Source organism: Populus alba, chromosome 4 (assembly GCF_005239225.2).
Source record: "Populus alba chromosome 4, ASM523922v2, whole genome shotgun sequence".
Lineage (NCBI taxonomy): Eukaryota > Viridiplantae > Streptophyta > Magnoliopsida > Malpighiales > Salicaceae > Populus > Populus alba.
The window spans coordinates 876,445-897,467 of NC_133287.1; the positions used below are offsets into that span (position 1 = coordinate 876,445).

Sequence of the window (21,023 nt, forward strand, 5' to 3'; positions counted from 1 at the left end):
CATCGACAGAAATCGAATTTTAACATTATGCCTTTGGAAGCAATAAAGCCAAATATTAAAAGAAATGTTTTATAATAGAGAAGTTTAACGATACATAAGCACAATTATGTCACCTTAAAAAATAAACACACGCAAGCACAATTACGCACTGCATATGTCACCTTAAAAGAAAAACACACATAAGCACAAATTCGAAGCCGAATTATTTCTCTCTCATCTATGCGTCAAATGCCGACAAAAAAAAAAAGCAGAAATGGAATCTTAACATCATGCCTACGGAGGCAAAAAAGTCAAATATTGCTGCTACAGAGCATTTTACTGTCGTTCTGATGTTTGGCCAATTCTTGAAAAAGTAAAATTAAATAATTAGTCAATGATCGTACTTGATACTTAACACACACAACTTAAGACTTTTGATTCACATTAGATATTAAATTGATTTATCATTTAACCAATAAAATGGAATTTTTCATATAGAACAAACTTTGATACAGATAAACTCCGTTACTCTACGATCAGCTTGCACTCTCCAGTCTGCCCTCTTAACTCACAATTCACCGAAAGCAAACTCTCTCATATCATCCTTAACTCTCCCATACCCATTTAGCTCTATCATGGCCACCATGATTATACGTAAACGACTCACTCCCACAGACATATACTTAGTGCAATGCAATGTTGATTATGGAGTGGATTTTCTTGAGTTTTTTTTTTTTCTTTGCGCTAAAAAAACTTAGTAAAAATACACAGCCATTTGGGTGTATATTCAGATATAATCTTTGAATATATCTGAATAAGTTGAGTCTAGAAGTAGTGTATCCAAACCCTAGAAGTTGGAGATTGGAGATACACTACTTCTAGCCTTTCTTGGTCTCTAGCAAGTTATATCACATTTGATGATTGTGTTTCTTCAGTATCTGCTAAGCAAACCATTGAATCTCTCTCTCTCTCTCTCTCTATGGAAAAGTTTTTCCTGAAGTTTTTCCTGTGTTTTTTTTTTTTTGTTTGTGCTAAAAGACACAAGTGTGGATGACATCATGGATTTGCTCCTAGTGGCAAGCCAAAATACTAGATTTCAAAGTCAGCCACACTTCAGGAGCACACTAGGAGCCAATCCATGATGTCATCAAATATGAACGGTTCTAACTCAATCCCTTTATCGGTACAACGAAAATTTACTAATTTCTTTTTTAAAGTACAGGTTGAAATTTATTTTGACATCTTTGATTGAAATTTATTACAGCTCTTACACTGCATGCATTTTCAAAGATCCCATATGTATATATATAGATATTAAATTTCATGCGTGTTTGAGAGTATAATAGATATTGATTTTTAAAATAATTTTTGATTAAAATATATTAAAATAATTTAATTTTTATTTTTTAAAATTTATTTTTTAATATTAGTATATCAAAATAATTCAAAAAATATATAAAAAAATAATTTAAAACTAAAAAATAATTTTTTTAAAAAAATCATAATCTAATTATAATCTCAAACACCTCTTGAATGCTTCATTATAATCAATGAGACTTCAACATATTTCATCATAATTAATGAAACTTGGTGGACTCTTATGTGTCATTTTTTTTAATAAAATAAGTGATAGAAATTGAAATTTAAATTGATTTAAATATATCAATATAATATTTTTTTATTTTTTTTAAAAAATATTTTTTTATACTAATTCACATTAAAACAATATAAAAACCAAAAAAATTAAATAAAACATTTTAAAATTAGTAAAAACATTGTTTGAACAACAAAAATAAAAAGAATTATTAACAAGAACTCTTTTTTTTATCGATAGTATTTTTAGAAATGTGGTTATTATTTAAAGTGGTTTAACACAAAAATATATTAAAATAAATATATATTTTTTATTTTTAAAAATTTATTTTTGATATTATTTCATCAAAACAATTTATAAATATAATCAAATATTAATTTTAAACAAAAACAAAATTAAAATTAAACTAAACTACTCAGTGGTAATCAGAGCCGCAATCTCTGACCCACTTGGATAAGGTTTAGATGTTTTTTTTTCCGAAAAAACAAAACAATAAAAACAACAACAAAAGGTGCTTTCTATATACTAGCACCTGCTATCTAGTTTTAGCCTACTGTCATTATTTGTTACGTGGAGAGGGGCGTCCCTGTCATCCGCGATTCTGTGCATGTGTGGAATGTTATGAAATAAATATTTACGATCTTTGACAGTGTCCATGTTAAATGCACAATTGATGTGGTAAATGGGTTTGTTTTTTTTCTAAACTTAAAAATTCTATTTTTACCTCTAAAAAAGATTTTTTTTAAAATAAATGCATCAATCTAATTGTAAATCATTCATCAAAATAAATTTTAATTTTTAACATAAAAAAAATAGTACAGACTCAAGTAAAAAATTTATATTATTCCCTAACACATCCTTTTAAATAAAAAGTTTTTCAAGCTAAAAACTTATACATACTTACACTGTCTTGTACTTAATTTTTATTAAATAAATAGAAATAATAAAATTAAAACTCGTGACCACTTGATCATTAAAGCTCTAATATCATACTAGATAATCAATTAAATCTAAATGTTTAAATTATTATGTGAGGTCTCAAGATATGATTTATATTATTTTTTAACAAAATTAAACTTAATAATTAATTTTAAAATTAAAAATAAAATAATTAATCTAATATCATGTAATTTATTACATGGATGAACAAGTAATGTTGTTCATAATATTGTAATCATTTTTTTATGATCAACTACATAAAAAATCAGATGAAAAACATAATAAAAGACTTGTGCTTCTTTAAAAAAAAAAAAGATTATGTATTAATAGAAACGGATGAGTGTAGAAATACATTAAAATGTAAGAATAAAGTATAAAATAAAAAAAATATATATAATGTGTTGATAGTTTAATGCACACAGAAACTAGAAGATTACACAAATGTTTTTTTTTTCTTTTATAAATATCACAAACACCTGGTAATGAAAGAAGGGATACCTTATTCCTTGAAGGATTCTTTTAAAAAATTCATCGTGAAAAAAAATATATATCTAAAAGATTTTAAAACAATGAAATATATGTGCATTGATAGATGCACGTTGCCTAGAAGGAGTTAAAACTATATATTCTAAACGTATATATTTACATGAAAAACACCTGTATTTTTTTTTAAGTTGACAAAAGGAGATTAAGTTGCAAGTTTTTTTTTGGTAACAAAAGGAGAAAGAACAAAACTACAAAGACTAACCGAAATTTACCAGATGCTATACTCCAGATCAAATTAATTTTTTTAATATATAAAAAAATATCTAGTTATTTTTCATTTATTAACACACACACACACACACATATATATATATAAAGAAGATTCACCTAATATAATCTAATTGACATTATAGATATAAAAAAAAATTGAACAACTTATAAAAAAATAATTTGACTTAAAAAAATCAAGACAATATTTTTAAAAAAATATTAAAATGATAATATATTAGATTAACTCGAATTAACTTTGCTTAATTTGTTAAATCCGCTACTCAGGTCATAAGACCTTGAGATCCCTGTAAAAAGAAAATTAAAAAATAGTATTAAACTCAATTATTATTCAACATAATATTGAATTATGAAATTAAAAATAAAATTTAACTAAAAAAAGAAGCTAAGTCAACCTAGGCTAACTTTTTCAAACACGGACCATGAGATCGAGATAACCTTACAAAAAATAAATCAAAATAAATTATAATTAAACTTAATTTTTAATCAACCCAATATTGAAAGATAAAATAACAAAAAAATACACAAAACCATCGAAGCCAACTCACAAAACCTATGATCTAGATCATGATACTAGGATAACCTCATAGAATAAAAACTGAAATAAATTATAAATTCTAATTCCCAGTCAACCCAATTTTAAAGGATAAAATTGAAAAACATCAACTAAAAAAAGAAGAAAAAAAACAACAAGTTAATCAACCTAACTCATAATTCGGGTTACAAGACCATGATAATCTCAATGAAAGCAAATAAAAAACAATATTACAAAGCCAGACTACGATAGCTCTATAGAAAGATAAAAAAAATTATAAAGTTCAATTTCTCAAACCTAATGTTAAAGAATGAAATTAAAAAAAATCAAATAAAAAGGATAAAAATGTAACAGAGTCAACTTGAATTAACCTACTAAACTCGGATTAAAAGAATGATATAACTTTATAGAAAGTAAATAATATATATAATCAACCTAGTGTTAAATAATGAAATTGAAAAAAAAAAATATTCAATTAACAAAAGGACCATAAAAAACCCGAGTCACCTGAATTGAATTCATATATGCATAACTCAAGATGTGTGTTATGTACTATTCCATTAAAAAGTAAAAATATATCCTATTAAAATGATTTTAGACTTTACTATAGAAAGAATGGACCATGACTCCATACATAACTTAAGATGTGCGTTATGTGGTTACATTAAAAACTGAAAGTATATTCTATTAAAATGTTTTTAGAATTCACCATAAAAAAGATATATATGACTCTATTCATTATATTATATGTTTAGTAGTTTTTGAATACATGAATACCTTTTATAGTCTAAAAATAATTATAAAGTATGTAAGTTTTTTATATATAGTAAAGTAAGATCAATAGGAAAAATGGAAAAGTATACAGCATTAAAACCCAAATGAGGATATTTAATGTTCGGGTCAACGTTGAGTAACGAGTAGTTGCCTCCTCCATGTTAGAGGCTACTTATTGTCTTCTGTTTTAAATTTATGATCTATGCTTTGTTGTGCAGCCTTACTCTCATTAGAATAAATTTACTTCCCTTTCTCTATCTGGCTAGAAAAGAGAGAGGCTGTTGTGTGTGTGTGTGTACCCTTTTCATTTTAGATTTCAAAACGGTTCTAACTCAAACCCTTTATCGGTACAGTGATATACACAAAATTCTCACTTATTAGTTTAAAGTAGCAGTGGGAATAGAAGTGACGCTGCTATTACTATAATAAATGTCAACAAAATCAATTATATTTAAGGAAGAAATTCAATTTAAGCCCTAATTTATAAGTGGAGGAAAATTTACTAAAACTATTTTTTTTAGTACAGGTGGAAATATATTTCGATATCTTTGATTCAAATTTAATAGACCTAGAGGTGAGAAAAAAAAAACCGAATAACTGATTAAACCGAGAATACTAGAAAAAAATAATTGAAAAAATCAAACAAAAAAAATTGAATTAACCAATTAGAAAATCATAAAAAAATTATTGTTTAGTTCGGTTTCAATTTCTAAAGTTTAAAACCGATTAAACCAAACCAAACCAGCTCAATCAAGCCAGCACTAAAAATAAAAAATAAAAATAAAAAAAGTATAAATAGTATGTTTTCTAAACCTAAATGCATTCTTAACCACCCCTTCTTGCTGCTATCTGTCTCTCATCTCTCAAATCTGTTTTCTTCTCCTCCATGCATTCTCAGTCCTGTGTCAATTTGGATCTCTCCCTCTTCTCTAAAGGACGGGTAATGGATTCTTCTGGGCTTCTTAAATTTTGCTGATTCTTGTCCAGTCTCTCTGAGTATTTTGCTTCTGTTGCATGGATTTGCTATTCTTCTTTTTTCTTATTTAGTTGGTTTATATTTATGGATGATAATGTTGCTTTTGGTGATTTAGATTTGGGTTTGTTACATAATGATTTTTTTTAAATAATATTTTTTTGCTAAAATTATCTATGTTGATTTTATTTTTTTAATATTTAGAATTTAGCTTTGTAATTTTTTTATTTAAAACATTTTGAATTGTTGCAGTGTTTTCCCATATGAATTTTTTATGATTTTTTCTAAAATTGTCTTTGTCAATTTTATTGGAGAAATTACTATAGTTTTCCTCCCAAAGCATTGTCAATTGCTACAATATTTTTTCTCATGGGTTTTTTTCCTTCTAAGATTATTTTTTTTTAATATTAAGTTGGTAGATAATTTAGCTTTGTAATTTTTTTTTATTATTTTTATTAACAGAAAAGTTAAATCATATGGCAAAAGCACTGTATCTTTCATCACAAAACACTATGAATTGCTACAAATCATTTTATTCAGTCTTTAAGTCTTTGATCACAAACACAACTTTTTTTTCCGTTAAAAATATTAGTTTCATCATATCTTTAGTTTTTATTACTTATTTAGTATTGATTCATAATTATAACACTATCAAATATATTTATTTTATAAACTCACAGCAGCGCATGAACATGCTATCTCGTTTCTTTTAAATTTTGTAGGTCCCCGTGTGGGTCTCAATACAAAATTCCGAAATGAGAATAATGTACAAAAAGTGAGGTTAGATGGAGAGGGACATCATTGAAATCTGGGATAAATGACATGGATTTGCTCCACCTGATATAAAATCAGCCACACCTGAGGAGGACACCACAATATCTATTTAAGTCCTTGTTTGTTTACTGAAAAATAATTTTTTTTTAAAAGTGAATTTTAAAAAAAATAAATTATTTTTCGATGTTTGGTAATGTAATGAAAAATAAGTTGGAAAATACTTTTCAATGTTTGATTGTGTCATAGAAAATAAGCTGGAAAATAAATTATTAATATTTTATTTTTTTCAAGTTTATTAAAATAATGAGGAACAAATTTTACAAATTAAAAAGTTGAATGAAAATAAAATTAAATAAATATATATATATAATTTCATAAATTATCTCAAATAAAAACAATGCACGGCATTAACTAATAGCAGGTACTTAGGCACCTTGACCTTTAGAATTTGATCACTCATTCAGTATATTTCAAGAATCAAAACATATTTAATGATTATTTTGTATCTTCAAAGTTTTCTATAACCACATGTTAAGTATATAAACAATGAACCTTGGCCCATTTATATCATGACGTTAATGCTTATCCCAAAAATCACTCAAACCGCAAATTAATATCTATTTAGCAATATTTTCTACTTGATGCGACTTAATTCCTTCATTCGAGAAAAAGCAAATCAAGAAAGATAAAAGTGCTTGCAACGACGGTGCAAAATTATAAGAAAAAATACCAAGTTGCGGTCATGCTAGTAAAAATAGCACTTGTAATTTCAATCACACCAAGCAATTATATATATATATATAGACATCGACCAGTGAGAAACTCACAAATGATTCTCTTCAATAGCTATTCACACTGTGACAATTCCTCACGTGTAAAGCACACACTTAAGACTTAAGAGTAAAGTCTTTTCTCAAATTCAGGGTTCTTAACATAAGTTGCAGATTGGTAGTAATCTCATGATAAATTATTTTGTTCTCCAAATGCTTCAAACAATTATATGTCTCCAACCGTAAGCCATTTGTCACGCATGAGCTTCAAACAGTGTCCCTGAAGAAGATTGATAAATTAGAGCAATTAATGATAGAATTTCACTTATTCCATAACTTTGAATACAAATTTGATAAATCAATTTAAATAATTAAGTGAATTAGAGGACATAATGATCTATATCAAAGTACACTAGGCTGCTATACCTGATAAAAGGAGAGATCATAATTTGTGAACGTTTTAACCTGCTACTTTTTTCAAATAAATTCAGCATTAGAGAAAAAAAAGCAATAAATAAAAATGAATGTGAAAAGAGCAACAAATAGATAAAGGATTAGAAGATTGCCACGTTTTCCAATAAAAAAGATAAATGAAGAAAAAAATAATCCAAAATGCCTATTTCAAGTTTGTAGAAGCTCCTGAGTTCTTGTTACTCTATTTTATCTTCACCATCTCACCTCTCGCTTGCGGCCTTCAAATAAAAATTGTAGTTTATTATATGTTGTTGACTTTCCATTCCATTAAATATCAATTTTTAATGGATGGTAATTCCTTTTTCTGCCTTAATTAATCAATATTTATCAACATATTTGGAGTAATTTATTTAATAGGAAAATCAGGTTAAGAAAAAACTAACTTATTTTTAAACTAAACAAATTTCATTACATCAAATTAAAAGGGCTGGGGAATATTGGCTCAAGGAGACTGTTTCAATTTATATTGTCTGGTAATACGATTTAATCTATTTTTAATTTTTTTTTCAAGTGTTTTTTTTTTTGTATGATTTCATTATGTTGAAGTAAAAAATAAAAAAAATATTTTAATATATTTCTAATTAAAAAATATTTTCACAAAAATATATTGAAAATGCAATACCGTAAAGATTTTTAATTGCATCATAACTGGAGTTAAAAAGAAAAAAAATGAAAGAAAAGGTTGGGGCTATTGTGCTGAAAAGGAGAAAAATCAACAAAGTAACATTAAGAAAATCAGAGCATTCAGCCCAATATAAAGGAGGAAGAATACTCTTAAATAAAATTGTCAATTATATTCTTGCCAAGGAGAACAAATTTTATTTTGGTCAGGAAATGGATTCATTCCGAATTTTCTCCACTTTCAGCCATGATATTTGGGGTTTACTTTGTCCGCCCAATTTCAAAATAGAAGTATAAATATATGTATACTACTTCCAATTACATTGTTCTCAACATCTCAGAAGTGCTGAATATGACATTATTTCTGTGTGCTAATCAGGCGAGATTAAATAAAAGATTTAATAAGTTGAGTGGTTTGGAAATATCTATCATTTACCATTCGGAAGTCAAGACAGTCAATATGAGCCAATTTCTGTAGCAGCAATCTATACATGTGGTGCTCTTGAAGATAAATCCACACACTTCCCCTTCAATTCAAGATGAGTCAGTAATCTCTGGAACACTGGAATATCTATTTCTTCTGCATAAGCAAGAGCCTGGAAATCCAAACCAAAAATAGCGAGAAATTGACATGGCTGGTTTGAAACAAGAAGCGGAGCTTTATGATAACTTCATCTAGATTGACATGGGTGGTTCTTGAAGTGATGGAAGTTGCAGAGGCTGGCATGGCAATCTAGAGAGAGACGTTAGAAACCTCTGACTTTCTAGCCCACCAGTACAGTGCACTCAGCTGCTCGCCAGACTTTCCTTCTTTAGAGTTCGGACTTGTAGTTAGGCCTACACACTCGATATCATTTTGATTTTGATTGGAGTATGGTTTATTTTTGTTTAATTAAACATACCATTTTCACCTCTCTTTTTTAGCAATCCCATTTCAACACAAGGCATTTACTCTTTGAGGAAATCTTCTCTATGTATGTGTCTATAACCTTTATTTTACATTTGATCAAATCATACCTTCTATTTTAAATTTAGTAAAATCAACCACTCTATTTGTAATATTCGAAGACAATTAGACATCTTTTGTTCAATCTTTTCATGTCATGTGGTTTTTATTGGACTATTTTGCTAGTAATAAAAAGTTGGACAAAGAAACCCAAATCACTTTCGATTGGAAATAGCAGGGTAGTTTTGCCCACATCATAGATTACAAGAAATTAAAATTATGGAGAGTTGTTAAATTCTGACTTCTCACTTTATTTCAAAATGAATTATTGAATATATACAGCATCTACAAATCTATATTAGAACAGCTATTAACTACACATAAATAGATATTATTGCTAGGTTCTAATTTATAGAAAATGATATTTGACTTTCTATTTTTACTCCCTACAAATCAGCTTCAAATCTGCCTTAATTACTTCAGAATCTTCGACACTCCCCCTCAAGCTGAATGGAAGAGATCTTTCATTCCCAGCTTGTCCAAGGTGTTTTTGAACACAAGATTCTGAACACCTTTAGTAAGTATATCAGCAAGTTGTTCCCTAGTAGGCATATAAGAAGTGCACATCAATCCACTCTCTAACTTTTCTTTGATGAAATGTATGTCTACCTCCACATGTTTAGTTCTATCATGTTGCACTGGATTGTGTGCTATTGCAATGACAACCTTATTGTCACAGTACAACTTCATTGGTTCATCCCACTTGATTCTTAAATCTTCTAAGATAATCTTCATCCATAGTAACTCATAAATTCCAAGTGCCATTGATCTGAATTCTGCTTCTGCACTTGATCTTGACACAACACTTTGTTTTTTACTTCTCCATGTCACAAGATTTCCTCCCAGCAGAGTACAATAACCTGATGTTGATCTTCTATCTGTTAATGCACCAGTATAGTCTGCATCTGTATAGCATTCAAGGTTCAGAGTACGATGATTTTTATACAAAATTCCTTTTCCAGGAGTAGACTTCAAGTATCTGAGGAGTTTATACACTGCCTGGAGATGTGAATCTTTTGGGTTGTGCATAAATTAACTCACCACAGTCACGACATAAGCCATGTCTGGACGAGTGTGAGCTAAGTAGATCAACTTACCAACTAACCTTTGGTATTGACCCTTGTCAGTTGTGGCTCCTTCCTCATCATTCTCAAGTTTGTGCTTTAGATCAATAGGTGTTTCACATGGTCTGCAGTCTACCATTCATGTTTCCTTTAGAAGGTCAAGAATATACTTTTGTTGAGAGATAAAAATCCCCTTTTCTAAATGTGTCACTTCTATGCCAAGAAAGTATTTCAACTTCCCCAATTCCTTGATTTCAAATTATGCTGAAAGTCTTTTTCTCAACTTATCTCTTTCCACATAGTCATCACCTGTTATTATAATATCATTAACATAAACAATCAGAATAGTAACCCCCCCTGAAATGGAGTGTTTGATGAACAAAGTATGATCTCCTTGGCTTTGCCGATATCCCATAAAAACCATGGCTTTGGTGAACCTTTCAAACCAGGCTCTAGGAGATTGTTTTAAGCCATAGAGTGCCTTCTTTAGTTTGCAAACCTGGTTGGGAAGAAGGGAGTGATTGAATCCTGGTGGTGGATCCATATAAACCTCTTCTTCCAACTCTCTATGTAAGAAGGCATTCTTAACATCATATTGCTACATACACCATCCAAGATTAGCAGATAAAGAAAACAGAATTCGAATGGTGTTCATCTTAGCAACTGGAGCAAATGTCTCTTGATAATCTATCCCAAATGTTTGTGTAAATCCTTTTGCAACTAGTCTGGCTTTATACCTTTCTAGGATGCCATCAACTTTATATTTCAGGGCATAAACCCATTTACACCCTATTGTTTTCTTCTCTTTTGGTAACTCAACTATTTTCCATGTTTAATTCCTTTCTAGTGCATTCATCTCTTCTCTCATGGCAGTTTTCCAATTCTCATTTCTTAGAGCCTCATGTAAGGTTTTTGGGATAGGTATGGTGTTTATTTTTGAGAGAAAGGCTTTACGTGATGGTGAGAACTTTTGAAATGACATAAAATTAGCTATAGGATATAAGGGATTCTTAGTGCATTCTCTTCTTCCTTTTCTAATAGCAATTGGCTGATCAAGGTCGGGAATAGGTAAAGATGAATGAGAAAGTTCATTACCTTGCTCTGGTTTGGATTATTAGGCTTGCAAGAGAGTCAAATCAGGTTGTATCCTTCTTCTATATACCTGAAGAGGTCTGTCAGCAGTAATTTCTCCCTGCAGAGTAATATTTGGAGACTCACAGGATGGTGAAATGGGAGATGATGTTTATCAACAGAGAGATTGGAGATCACATTCCACAAATCTATACAATGAATCTGAATATACACCCAAATGGCTGAATTTATTTTTGCTTACGACAAAATCTTTCAGTCAATTGTTTTACTTTTACACCATTTCGTATTAAAAAAAAAGCGTCTGGTCGGAGTCGGTGTTAGTCGTTGTAGGAAAGAGATGCATAGCTGTGTAGGAATCAAGAGGTATATTTGTTTTAGCACAAACAAAGAACTCAAAAATCAAATCATTAAGAGACTCAATTACTATAGCACAGAGTTTCCACCCTCATGGTATCTTTAGCCATCATCAATTTTCTTCTCCAGCATCCCAATAAACTCAAGAGAACAAAAGAGACTCCATAGGTCACTTAAAAAGTGAGGTTTAAAAGTTAGAAAGAATGAATGAATGCCAATTTGCATATTATTCGTTGATGGTTGCCGGCTCACTGAACGTTGGTCTGTATCAAAAAGTTGAGCTTCCCTTCACTTCGTTTACTGTTTTTATCTCTTAATTTAGCTAGTAACCAAACATTATCTATAAACACCTTATATGTAAATATTTATTGTTAATTGACAACCTTTCGAATGATTATCTGTCGGATACTTCAAACAAAATGCGATGTGACAAAAACTTTTAAAAAGCTAAAATTAATAACAAACTAGGTTGAATACACACACACAACCAAATAGAAACCATAATGATTTTTTTTTTGTTAAATATCAATACTATAAACGCTTCTAATATTATTAAAATAAATCACTATACATAGCTCCAGTATTTTTATATTAATAAATAAAAAATCTAATGCTGCCTGAAATCGTGAAAGTGGCTTCGTTTAGGGGAATCTGACAGAAATCGGGAGCATGACGTATATCCTTATAGAGATATAAAATTTGCGGATTGTATGAGAGCCGTCCACGTGTATAAAAGGAAATTGCGACACGAAAGAGCTAGACTACTGCATTGACCCAGTCAAATCATGTCGGCTTTGTGCACATTAAAACGATTCAAAAACATATATAAAAATTAAAAATTATTTTTAATATTAACACATATTAAAATAATTTAAAAACATATATAAAAAATTAATTTCAAGCAAAAAAATTTAAGAATCTAAGAGGTGGCTTAGTTCCTAGAGGATACTTTTTCATTCTAATTTTCTTTTCCATTTCTAGTTTTCATTCTCTATAAAAGATGTAAAAAAAAGAGGTGTTTATTTGGTAAATTTGAAAGTTGAATAAAATTCTTAAATAATTAATTTTAATAGTTAATTTGAAAACTAAATAAATGTTTAAATTTTTCAAAAAATCAATTCAACCTAAAAGCTTAAACTATTAGGCAAGTTCTGAAGATATGATTTATATTATCTTCTAACACTTTCTCTCGAGTGAAAAATCCTTCGAACTTGAATCTTATATAGACCTACACTACCTTATGTTTAATTTTTTTTTTAAATAAATAGGAATGATGAGATCTAAACTCGTAATTGTTTGGTCATTAAGGCTTTGATACCGTGTAAGAGAACCAATTCAACCTAAAAACTTAAGTTATTAGATGATGTCTCAATATATAATTTATATTATTTACTAACAAAATTAATTATGATTATATTAATAGTTAAATGCACATAGAAACTACAAGAGTACACAATTTTTTTTCTTTTTTTATAAATATCACAAACAAGATCCAAAACTAATATTTGTTTGAGGTCTAAGAATCAACTGGTGATGAAAGAAGGGATAAATATTCCTCGAAGGAGACTCGCTTGAGTGCTTGAAGGAGGCGAGTCCCGAAGCTTTTTTGCGTGAGGTGAGGCTTCTTGCGAATCTGGAGCCGACTCTTGGACCTCAATTTCGTCATGGGATGCGCCAGCATGGCTGTCATGCAGGTCCCCTTCAGTTCAAGATGAGTCACTCTATTTTTGGAGGGTTATGGTGGTTGGTTGCATGCATTTTGTATCTTTAAAGTTTTCTATAACCACAAGTAAAGTGTCCATATACAAATGAATCTTGGCCCATTTATGTCATCACGTTCGTGCTTATCCTAAGAATATCTCAAACCGCAAATTAATATCTAGTTAGCAACATTTTCTACTTGATGCGACTTAATTTCTTATTTTCAGAAAAAGAAAATCAAGAAATGCATAAAAAGCCGTGCCAGCTGATATCCTTTCAAAACATCACAATATGGAAAATTAGGCAAGATGCTTTCAATCGCCATTCCCTCTCCATTGCCTGATCTAAAAGATGCAAGGTAATCATGGGTATTTTTTATTTCTTTCAAATTCATCAATCTTTTTATTGGAAAATATGGCAATCTTCTAATCCTTTATCTGTTTGTTGTTCTATTTATTGCTTCATCTCTTATATTTTTGTTGTGTAGAAGGTTCTCTTATTCTTTTCAAATTTAGCTATGTAATATATACATATATATACAGGCATACATACATGCATATATATATATATATATATATATATATATATATATGTTCACCATCAAACTTTTTACCTCGTATGATTTCAACTTTATGGCTAAATTAAAGATTAATTGCTTAAAATTCTTTGAGAAATAGTAAGACTGGAAGAAAGAGAATCATGAAGTAGAAAAAAATAGGTGGAAGTTTTTACGAGCATGACCGCAACTTGGTTTTAACGTTATCTTTATTATATTGTTTGAATACTTCCTTTAAGAACATAAAAACCGAAAATGCCTATTTTAAGTATGCAGAAGCTCCTGAGTTCTTGTAACTCTGTTTTATCTTCACCGTCTCACCCCTCTCTTGCTACCTTCAAATAAAAATTGTAGTTTATTATATGTTGCTGACTTTCCTTCCCATTATCTTAGTCAATTGCTATAATGGTACTTTGTGGTGGATTATTGTTGTGCCGCTGCCTCTAATCTATGGCACTGTGTTTGGAATATCCACCTTTTCTCACTTCGTCCTGCTATCCACTCAAGTTAAGTTTTTGTTCTCAACATGAAAAATTAATTTTGTCGTGCATGCCTTTTGCAGATTATTATGATTGAAGTGCTGAATATGACATTCTTTCTGTGTGCTAAACAGGCGAGATTAAATAAAAGATTTAGTAAGTTGAGTGGTTTGGAAATATATCATAATATACCATTCGGAAATCAAGACAGTCAAGATGAGGCAATTTCTGTAGCAAACTATGTGGTGCTCTGGAAGATAAATCCACACACTTCCCCTTCAATTCAAGATGAGTCAATCTCTGAAACACTGGAATATCTAATTCTTCTGCAAAAGCAAGAGCCTAGAAATCCAAAACAAAATAGCGAGAAATTCATAATTCCAATAGAAAAACTCCATTTTGTTTAATATGACTTCAATCTTTAAAAAGTAGAGCAAAACAACCTTGTATTAATAAGAAGCACTGTCCTAATGACATAATTAACTGAATTCTATTCGACGCAAACATAGGTGATAGCACAGGTGTTTTTTTTTTAGGCAATAGAATGCATGAAAACACCTATTAATAGGCATATATGAGAACCTGAATAAATCTGCAGAGACCAAGAATCTTCAGAAGACAGAGAACCAGCTGACTTATAATCAAGAAACCAAAATCAAAACCATGCCATTGTTTCTTCAATGCAAGAAAACTCCACCTTGATAGTATCATTAAGGACCGTAGTAGTAGCTAGCAGCTTCTCAAAAAACAATAGTCCTGCCCATGCATCATTAACAGAGAGAGAGGAAGAGAGAGCTGCTCAATCAAAGGCTACAATTTTTATTTCATTTATATAAGTTTTCTGTACATTGATTCATTTACATACTGAGTACAGCTTTCAAAACTCACTGAATAAGATAATTCAGGGCAATCCGTAAATTGATACTAGGGATGACAATGTAGTTAACGTTGCAGTAACAAGAAACAGTTCATATCATTTCGATCCATAACGTCCAATACATGCTCTGCAAGCTGTTCCAAGCCTTATCGTCCAGCTAAAATTGTCACTTGACTTTACAGACCTGATATTGTTAAAAGCACACCATAATGATTACCAGGCAAGACAGGAAGCTCCAACATCTTTACCTCTCTTCTCACTTTCTTCTCCTTGATATATGATAACCCATATGAAATCACGCAGACTGCATATGAATCGATCCAGTCTTCTGCAATGGAAAATTGCCGGACAACATTTGGTTGGATTTGGTATCATATGTCCATCCATCGTCCCCTAGCTTCAACTCTACCCAGGCATCAACCCATCCATCAGGGGAAGGAAACTGACCATCCAACTTATCGTCCCAGTTCATGTCACCACAAAAAATCACATTTGAGTTCTTCTTGAGAAGGTTGATGGCCTCCTTTGCCTGATCCACGCCTTCCTTGCTGAACATCTGATCCCATTTTGGAGGTGCCGGACAAGGACTCTCTAGATGGCTTGTGGCAACAACTAATGACTTTTTTCCTGGAACTTCAAGCTCAGCAATGCAAAGTTTTCTCCCCATTATTGATTTCATAAAGGGTTTAGTGCTGAAAGATTTTACTGGTAGTTTGCTTAACTGCAAACAAGGGGGCAATATTAATAATAATAATAATAGAAAAATTAATTTAGAAAAAAAATGAATGCCAATATCAAGTCTTTAAGTTGGATCGCTGACAACTACAAGGCAATGTAACACATGAAATCCAGGTAAGATATTATTTGGTCCCGTGTTTTACAAAGACACTGACTTTAAGGAACTGCTAAAATTTAGTTATAGGTCAAACGTATTCCGTGATCTGTAAGATAATCAAGGGCCGGTCCAATAAATGAAACACTATCACTCAACCAAAGAAGGAAAACCTGCAGAAGTTCATTTAACAGCCAACATAAAACCATGTTTCCATGATTCTCCAGTTCGGGGGAGAGAGTGTGCAACAAAGAGAATTATCAGGATCCATACTTTGTCAGTAAGTAAAGTAAGCCAGAAGCATACTAACAAGCAGAATCACCATCCAGCACATATCAAAACCATACCTGCATGCAAAAGTATCCTCTTGAACTTGCTATTTCAGAAGAAACAGAGCATTGATATGCTTTCCACCAGCTGGATTGCTGAAATATGTCATATATATCTGGAATAACCTCCTGCAGGAAAAAAAATGGCAATAATTAAGATGAAAGTCAACACAGGGAGATCCAATTTCAAGAGTAGGGAACAAGAAAAACCTGTAAACAAATGACATCTGGTGAATGTAGTTGAATAAGTTCACCAAGTGCTTCCATCCTCCTATGCTTCTCCAGGTCTGCTCGGAACCAAACATTGTAGCTCAAAATCTTCAAGGAACCAAACACTGCTGCTGAATTTGTATCCTCTGCCACAAATTTAAGAGGCTTTCAATCACATGCAATGAACATACATAACTGAAACCTTTTAATAAATTCCCATCTCCGTAGTACTATAACCAAATATACATAGCAAGCAGTCAAATTTCATGATGGTAACACGAATGCTAAAAAGCAAAAAGCAGCAACTCAACAAAACCATGCTTATACATAACCTCATCAATCCATCATTATGGTTTCAGACAACATAAATAAACTCACAAAGCAGAAGGCCTGTAAATCGAAATAAATAAATATAATTAAATCAACTTGAACTACAAAAATCCCACTTACTTGTTAAAACAGAGACTCCCTTGTTTGATGCCCTAGCTCCTTGAAACACAACCAATTTCACACTAGCCCCATCACTTTCATCTGCTTATACTAAAACATTCAACAACAAAATCTAGAAGACTAACAAGCAAATAAGAACTAACCTTTATGAACAAACATAAAGAACAGCTGGCTAGATGATTATTGAGGACAGCACAACAAGCTTAACATGTGACTGACAACAGGCAATGGCATTCATGTTCACATTTTTCATCTCTAAATATATAAATATTTATCAGGAAGTACTTTATTAAGTAAAGATTACTCAAATCTTTTTAATGCAATCCCACACCCTTTAAAACAATCACTCCCTTGTTTGATGCTTTAATCCCTTAGAATCCACCCAATCTCGCAGAAGCCCCATCACTTCCAAAAGGATTCACTTCTCTCTCTCTCCCACGATCCCAACCACCTCTCCCTGTCTCCCACCACCACTACCATACCCACCGCGGTAATCGTTTCGTGGAACACCCCAGCGTGATCCACCACCATACCCAGGACGATCATTACTCGACGCAGACCCGCTATAGGCAGCAGCTGGTGGATCTGAAGATGGCGAGCGGTTGCGGAGATGAGGAGGAACATATGTGGATCGAGTAGGGGCATTTCCCGCAGTACCTCCACTTTCATTGTTAGCAGAAGAGCCAGCATTTGTGCTCTCATCTGCAGAATTCGAAGCCAAATCAGCCCATGAACTCCTCGTATTCATCACAATTCTTAACCTAAACGCAAAAACCCCAACACAAAATTCCCTTTCTGAAAAAAATCAACTTCTACTTCCACAAATCAAACTTTATGCAATTCCACTTTTCTTGATATCACAACTTCAATTCAAGCCCTGATCTGATTCACCAACTGTCAAAATTGAAATGCAACAACTCTAATCCAAAAAACAAACAATAATCCAACCGTTTTTCTAGAGAGAACCTGAGAAGGAAACGGAAAGGAATGCGAGAGAGAGAGAGAGAGAGAGAGAGGTCTTGGAAGGGAGGGAAGGATGGTGTGTTAGGAATGGAGAAGATCGAAGAAGACAAAGAAACTCTAAAATTAAGGATGAAGAACATGGAGAAGGAAGAGATTTTATTATAAAGAAACGCAAAAATATCTAATTGGTGGGGCTTCCAATCAAATCATATCATTATAATCACATTACAAAATTATAGTTATAATTACAAATTAAAAGAAAAAAAATATGTAATTATAATTTTATAAGAAACTCTTACAAAATAGATTAACAAATAACTGACAAACTTGCACCTCCCCAGTCGCATTCATTCAGAGTACTCAGCTTCTGAAATTCTGGGCAATCACCAAAGAACTGCACAGCTCATCTGGAAGCAGACAGCATGGCAATTTAACTTTTTCAGAATGGGTTTATTTTGGAGTTTCAGTTAAGTTAGTTCTGGACAAGAGAGAAGGTGATGAGGTAAACGGCTCATCATTATAGTTAAGGACAAGTGATCAGTCCTGTACTTGACAGCTGGGCAATTTAAATTTGCGCTTGATTTCACAAATAAATCAACTCAACATAAATTAAATTCAATTCAAGAAAAGAATTAAATAATTATTTTATTTTTATATACAAATTATTTTAAATAAAAATTATATCTAATTATATATTATAATAAAATTAAATATTTATACATAGTTGCTTACGAATACTTTTACTTTGACCATAACTTTAAAAATTATAGTAAAAACTTGGGTTGAAAACATCATAAATTTATAATATTTTCAAATCTAATTTTTTCCAACCTTAATTAAGGTTTATAAATATGCTACATACCAAGTAGCTTAACATATATGTTTTTTAAGAAAATACACGGCTTCGTAGTATTTATGAACCCAAACATAATGAATTGGACTCTTGTTCAATCTCATTTAGAGTCTATTTTATTAGAATTTTTGTAAATTAATTTTAGTTATTTCTGTTTAGATTTATTTGTCTTGATATTTCGAAGAGAAATCATATGTTTTGGTTGAAATTATCTTTGATTTTTACTCTAACTATTGAATCAAAATCCTGTATTTCAAAGTTACTGTTATAATTCATGCTAAATGCATTTTTTTCTTTATTTATTTACCTTCTACAAAATACACACATATTTAATTTTGTTTCTTTTATAATAGCCGAGTGAATTTATTATTAAATCTTGTGCAAGTAAGTTGATGGCAAATTAAACTAGGAATTAAGTAAAAACATGTAATCTCATGTACAAAAGAAAAGTGCAGAACATAGATGATTGAGTTAAAATTTGCTTAAGCTAGAGAAAGAAAAACTCTTTTAAGCTCATTATATACTTGTTAGTCCATTTCAGTGTCCCTTATATTTCATCTCTTCACTTTTCTACAAGAATGCTTCCACGCTTGCTCCAGAAGATATCCCTACCTTGCCTGTGCTGTGAATAACTAGTGATCAATGGAATACCAGAAACCGAAATGCTTCCTTTCAGCTATGATGCGATAATTTCTTACACCATTCTCTTGCACATGCATAGTCAAGGCAACTCTATCTCCTGGCCTGAGCTTTTTCTGAAGAACATAGAGCCCCCATTGACCACATATCCAAGGTTTTAGATACTTACCTTTCTTGCGTACAGAGATCTTCAGTCTCCACGGTTGGTCTAACATGTCGAATGCAACGAAATGAACTGAATTTTGACCGGCAGGCATAGGGAAAGCTCCCAAGCTCTCAGTCGGGAATTCGAATCGCTTATTATTCGTGTCACTTTCGGATAGCAATTTGGCCATCACCTCCATTTTTAGAGAGTGGCTGAGAAAAATGTATAATTAAGAAGGTATATGCGTTCTAAATGGCTAATTTGAAGATTTTTATTGGGATGGTTATCTGGGAGATGGATAGATACAAGTCATTCATACTGATCATCAAATTATGGAAATTTATAAACCTCAGTCTGTGGCGTTGACATATTGTTATATCTAGAATTTGGATTGGGAACATGCACTGAAATTACTAATGATCTTTCGAAAACATGGTGGTCAATAACGTGGAGTTTTTTTTTTTTTCCCCTTTTACTTTAAAGATTATAGTGGATTTTACTAGCATGTGAGCTTCGGGCTGGGTACATGCATGACAATTTAGTCAACCTACAGAAAGAAAAACTTTGTCCGAGTTTGTTTTGACCTCCTATGCAAGTAATGTTCTAGAACCAGTTAATGGAAAGGAGATGACAGACAATGTTGTCTTAGTCTATAGGTCCACAAAGAAAAACAGAAGTTAGTTTCACTAATACGGGTGGGAATCCGTCAAAATACATATTTAGAGAAGCTTTCAACTGTAGTTCACTGTGGAAAACAGGATACAAAACAGACAAAATCAACTTTTTGTGCCCTTTGATTGTGGCAATCGATTGTTTTTCTTATGAACTTCATAGTATGGTCGATTGACTTTAAAATCTACCGAAAGGAGGTCCATTGATCCATTTAATAAATACCCCTTCGAAAACTACCAAATTGCACCTTTTAGAAAATATTGCAATATTGTTTAGGCAGTTTCAAGTATTTTTTTTCTTTTTTGCTTCATTTCTCTGCTTTTATGGACTTAATACAGAAGCCAATTAATCATGTTTTGTTTTGTGATTTTTCTGTATATTTTTGGTTATTTTTTCTCTCCTGTTTAGCCATGTTCTTATTGGCTAAATATGATGATTAATAAAAATTCTCGTCTTTCATTTAAAAAAAAAAAAAAAAAAAACTATTGTTTTGGCTACCAGTGCGATTTAGAGTTTATCCAATTGTGCCAAGTTAACAATAAATAATATTGGAAATTTTTAAAAAAAAATCAATTTAGTCTCTATATTTTTTTT

The 21,023-nt window shown here is 31.1% G+C and overlaps 1 protein-coding gene and 1 long non-coding RNA gene across 7 annotated transcripts; one reads left to right on the forward strand and one right to left on the reverse strand.

Moving 5' to 3' along the window:
* The first annotated feature begins 13,578 nt into the window (after nucleotides 1–13,578).
* Nucleotides 13,579–14,741, forward strand: LOC140955512 (uncharacterized). Of its 2 annotated transcripts, none has more exons than XR_012169706.1 (2): nucleotides 13,579–13,782; nucleotides 14,374–14,741. It is a non-coding gene; the product is annotated as an uncharacterized lncRNA (long non-coding RNA). The 2 variants fall into 2 exon arrangements; XR_012169705.1 differs by having other exon boundaries at nucleotides 14,543–14,741.
* A 513-nt stretch (nucleotides 14,742–15,254) lies between these two features.
* Nucleotides 15,255–18,621, reverse strand: LOC118059258 (uncharacterized). Of its 5 annotated transcripts, none has more exons than XM_073408715.1 (6): nucleotides 18,454–18,619; nucleotides 17,301–17,859; nucleotides 17,158–17,238; nucleotides 16,708–16,853; nucleotides 16,516–16,626; nucleotides 15,255–16,057 (listed from the first exon to the last, which is right to left on the reverse strand). In XM_073408715.1, the coding sequence occupies exons 2-6, from the start codon at nucleotides 17,314–17,316 to the stop codon at nucleotides 15,632–15,634; spliced, it is 780 nt and encodes a 259-aa protein (XP_073264816.1). In that variant the 5' UTR covers nucleotides 17,317–17,859; nucleotides 18,454–18,619; the 3' UTR covers nucleotides 15,255–15,631. The 5 variants fall into 5 exon arrangements, with proteins under 5 accessions (XP_073264816.1, XP_073264815.1, XP_073264813.1 ...); XM_073408714.1 differs by having other exon boundaries at nucleotides 18,420–18,619; XM_073408712.1 differs by lacking the exon at nucleotides 17,301–17,859 and having other exon boundaries at nucleotides 18,420–18,621.
* Nucleotides 18,622–21,023: the final 2,402 nt, after the last annotated feature.